At 40.1% G+C, this 4657-nt stretch overlaps 1 protein-coding gene across 2 annotated transcripts in view; it reads left to right on the top strand.

Annotated features, from left to right (window-relative positions):
• PARG (poly (ADP-ribose) glycohydrolase) overlaps window positions 1-4657 on the top strand; it is a 192857-nt gene that overhangs the window by 132887 nt on the left and 55313 nt on the right. For both annotated transcript variants that reach the window (XM_005883121.2, XM_014530716.1), the window contains exon 12: window positions 1391-1466. In XM_005883121.2, the coding sequence (XP_005883183.1) occupies window positions 1391-1466 (76 nt within the window). The remainder of the gene's footprint in view (window positions 1-1390; window positions 1467-4657) is intronic.

The following is a 4657-nucleotide window of genomic DNA, read 5'->3' as shown; positions in this document are numbered from 1 at the left end:
GATCCGCCCTGCTCTGTGCATGACGGGGCAGCGCCCCAACTCCCCAATCGGCCCTGCTCTGAGCCTGACCAGGGGCTGCACTTAGGGATTGGGCCTGCCCTCTGCCACCTGGGAGCAGGCCTAAGCCAGCAGGTCGTTATCTCCCGAGGGGTCCCAGACTGCGTGAGGGCACAGGCCGAGCTGGGGGACCCCCCGCCCCCCGAGTGCACAAATTTTTGTGCACCGGGCCTCTAGTTTTTATATAATAACTAATAGGGAAAAATCTAAGGAAAAAGGTCATCATGAAACTAATCAAATGGAATTGGCTTTTTAATATAATATAAGCCTGATAAACACTCTAATGAAGAAAAAAGTTTTTCCTTGAATCTCTTAAGATCCCTAGCTGGGTCTGAAAATTAAACTGACCAAACAGATTAACAGGAGAAAAGCATACAAATTTATTTTATATAAGTTTACATGACATGGGAGCCTTCATAAGGAAAGGAAGACCTAAAGAAATAGATGTCTGTACTTTTAGGCTAGGTTTGATGGAGAGTAGACAGTTGTGGATGGATTGAGGGATAGGAGGCAATTATAGTAAACTGGTGGAGATACCATAGCCCCTTTGTCTTTGTTAGGATTCTTTTTGGGATCCCTTTGTGTTTGAAGATAAGGATGCTGTTTTCCTCTGGGTATAAGGAGGGTACCTCTCACATGAGGGTTCATAGCCTGTTTCAGGGAAGAAGGGAGGTTCAAGTGACCTTCTTCTGCTGTTTTCTCAAACCTCTTCCACTTAAAATATTGAATATGCTAAGGTGTAGCATGTCCTGAACTTCATAAACACCTCAGTAACCATGGTGTATGGAAATGAAAGAAAATAATTGTGACTTACCGGTAGTAGGTTCATCTGTCAATTTTATTAATATAAAAATACTATAGATCAGAATTTCTGTGGCATATATTTTCATCAAGACATATCCCCCCCCACACACACAGTTATCAAACTAGTGAAAATAGAGCCCATCTGAGAATCATATGTGATTTATTACCAACTTTTTCTTTATTTTTTATTAGGTTGTCAACTCTAGGATAATAAAATTTTATAGATCTTAATTCTTTTATATTTTAAGTTTTTCAACACTTAAAGAGGAAAGACTTTGATACTTTGTAGGGAATAACAGGTTTCAAAAAAGTATATTATCTCATTTTAATTTAAAAATGTATATTTATATATTTGAATTAGAAAATGTTTGTTTCTGTACCAAGAATGTTAACAGTAGGCATCTGTTTCTGGCTTTTGAAATTTGGAGTGCTTTCAAATTTTTTAATAGATAATTTATATTTTAAAATTCTTCGGTAGTGAATACCTGTCATTAAAAAAATAAATAAGGGAATTTTTTTTTCCTTATAGGTGTGAAAAACCCCTGACTCGACTGCATGTCACTTATGAAGGTACCATAGAAGGAAATGGTCAAGGCATGCTACAGGTGGGTGAATCCCAGCAGCATGCTTGTGTTTGGGACTTTTGTCAAGCTTTTGACAGCAAAAAGCATTTGAAAGCTGTTTATTTATCTTCTAATTTAATGCAAAAAAGCACGATAGCAGAATGGAGAAAAACACCAAACAGATCATCTTGACAGCTGTGGTAATATTGTTACTTGCCAGCGTACGTTCTCTGTTTCTTACATGAGCCTCTTTTTTAAAAAGCCTTTGACAGTAAATCCCAAGATCTGGACAACATCAGACCTCTTGGTTCAGACATAGATTGTGGATTGACAGTGGATGAAGTTCCCAGGGTATGGTCTTGACAAGCTGTCACAGGACGGTTTTCTTCTTTTTCTTTAAAGGCTCTTGCTCTGCCCTAAATGATGACCAGCTTGAGATGTTTTTCTGCCACCAACCTTGTTTAGGTTTAGGAGACAGACGTCTAAAACTGATTGATAAGAAAGTCCTTTCTCCCATATGTAATCATTATAGGCACGTGAACCAACTATGCTTGCTGACTTTTCTCTGTTGTAGATCTGCTGTCTTTTCCTAGTTGTAGAGCAGGTAATTTTGTCCATCTCTCAATCTTTGTTATTAATTTGTGTTACTGCCTTTATTTAAAAAAATATTTTTGGGAAATGGTGTCAACAAGTAAAACACCCTGTGTATCTAGCTTTAAATTGATATAACCTAACCTGAATACCTGTTTTCCTTTGCTTTAAAGTGATTTTTACTTACAATCACTAATAAGAGAAAATGTTAGTGACTTTTGTTCTTATTCCATTTATAAGAGCATTGTATCAATTTTCTCTGAAAGAATCTTGTATATCATCTCATAGTGGGAATGGCTGATTTTTCTTCTTCAATCCTTATTTGCTGCATTTACAGAGTGGGGCAAAAGTAGGTTTGCAGTTGTTTGTATGGAAAATAATACAATAATCCTATATAATAAAGAGGTAATATGCAAATTGACCATCACAAGATGGCTGGCAGGGAAGGGCAGTTAGGGGCGACCAGGCCAGCAGGGGAGGGTAGTCGTGCACCGGCCCACTAGTCTATATATATAAAAGCCTAAACGACCGGTCACTGTGGCACGCACTGAGCACCAGGGGGCAGATGCTCAACGCAGGAGCTGCCCCCTGGTGGTCAGTGCGCTCCCACAGCCAACTTCCCGCGGTCCCCCCGCTTTCCCCTCGCTGGCCAACCTCCCGTGGTCCCTCCCCCCAGCTGGCTGGCCCCAATCAGGACTGGGCGAGACGGCCCCTATCGGCCCTGATCACTGGCCAAGCCAAGGACCACCCGTGCATGAATTCGTTCACTGGGCCTCTAGTTTGAGATAATGAAAATGCTTAGGATAACTGAATTAATATTTGTCCTATACTTAAAATTTGTTTTAAATTTGTATTTAATCAGTACCTTTCTTTCTATTTAAAACAATAATTTTAAAATATGGTTAAAATTTGTTTCAAATGAATATCACTTTTTCCCACATTTTCATCTTGATGACATTCTTTCCTACATTAAAGTCTTGTATTAACTGAGGGAGTCTTAATACACACAAAAATTAACAAAGCTACTGCTAGTTAGCACTGCAGGAATGCTGACCTTTCATTACAGTACAATTCAACAAGGAATTACTTAACAACATTCAAAGTTGAGATTCTCCCCACTTTCCTGGAACATATTATAGAAGAAATATGAAACCTCAGTAGATTAAGAGAATACCATAAAGGCTTCTATTAATTGTGCTCCCTCCTCATGCCATGTATCCCCAGGAGGTCAGGGAATATTGTATTGCAGTGCCACAAAGCTTCTTGTGTAGCATACTAATTACATTATGCTGAATGGCAACAACAACAAAACCTCTAAGGAGTGTTATCATTTCTCTCTTTTCATCAAGTTATAATTCAGAAACTGAGTAGTCTGAACAAGTAGCTTTAAAGTGAGTTGGAAAATGACTAGCTAAAAATAAAGAAGCACTCACATGCTGTTTTCATGTACTGGAACCATTTTCTCACCTGTAGTAGCCTTTTATTAGGAACTTTTTATGTAGTAGAAGCTTTGATTTTCTAAAAGACTCCTCCTGCTTTCAGGCATATTGAGTTTAATGTATTTATTTGTGTGAATAACTATCAAGTAATAAATGTTGGCCTTTTATTATAGCATGTACACGGAATGTATTTCATTTATCATTACCAAGTAGTACATAAGTTGGGTAGAGCTTATCTTTCTATTTTGATTATTTACCTTGTTCCAGTAAAAATTAACAGTAAAAATTAAGTTTTGCTAATCTCAAACCTTCTTTGTTTTTTATTTTTATTTATAATACCATTATACTTAGTTTCTCAATTTTTAAGTGCTGTCCATTTTATTTCTTTGCTGCATCTCTCTTTCCTTCACTTTCCTTCCCACTGACCTATTTGAGGAACTAATATAACTTGTATAAACTATCCAGTAGTCACCTAATCAGCCTCCACTTTTAATTTTATACTTTTTCAGTTTATTCTTTAAACTTTACCCTGAATTATCTCCCTAAAGTCCAGGTTCTTTGTTGTTACTTTTCCTTTTAGAATCTTTTCTAGAACCTTCAGAATTAAGTAAAAATTTCCTGGACCCCAGATCACTTCATCACCACTATAACCCTCCCCATACTCTACATTATAAACACGCATGAGGAGTCTGCTTCCATTCTCCTCAGACAGCTCCTTACTTTTGGTTTCTCCTATGTCCCTCAGCCTGAAAATCAGCAAAATCCAGATTGAATGACACGTCCTCTTGTAATGCTCTCTATTCTCCTTCCCATGCTTATTTTATTACATTGTACTAGAGGCCCGGTGCATGGGATCATGCACCAGTTGGGTCCCTCAGCCTGGCCTGTGCCCTCTTGCAATCGGGCCGAAACCCAGCAGTCCGACATCCCCCGAGGGATGTAGCAGTGCCAAAGCAGCAGGCAGCTGGGGAGGAGCCCCAGCTGGGGCTGGACACAGCTCTGCTGCCGCTCATCCCGCCCCACTGCGCCTGCCGTGCTGCCACTCGGTAGTGCTGCCGCAGAGGCGGGAGAGGCTCCCGCTGCCGCAGCTGTGCTTGCCAGCCATGAGCCCGGCTTCTGGCTGAGCGGCGCTCCTGCTGTGGGAGTGCACTGACCACCAGGGGGGCAGCTCCTGCATTGAGCGTCTGCCCCCTGGTGGTCAGT

This window comes from Myotis brandtii, unplaced genomic scaffold (genome assembly GCF_000412655.1).
Source record: "Myotis brandtii unplaced genomic scaffold, ASM41265v1 scaffold766, whole genome shotgun sequence".
Lineage (NCBI taxonomy): Eukaryota > Metazoa > Chordata > Mammalia > Chiroptera > Vespertilionidae > Myotis > Myotis brandtii.
The sequence above is the reverse complement of the archived record's forward strand: the minus strand, read 5'-3'. Positions and strand labels throughout refer to the sequence as shown.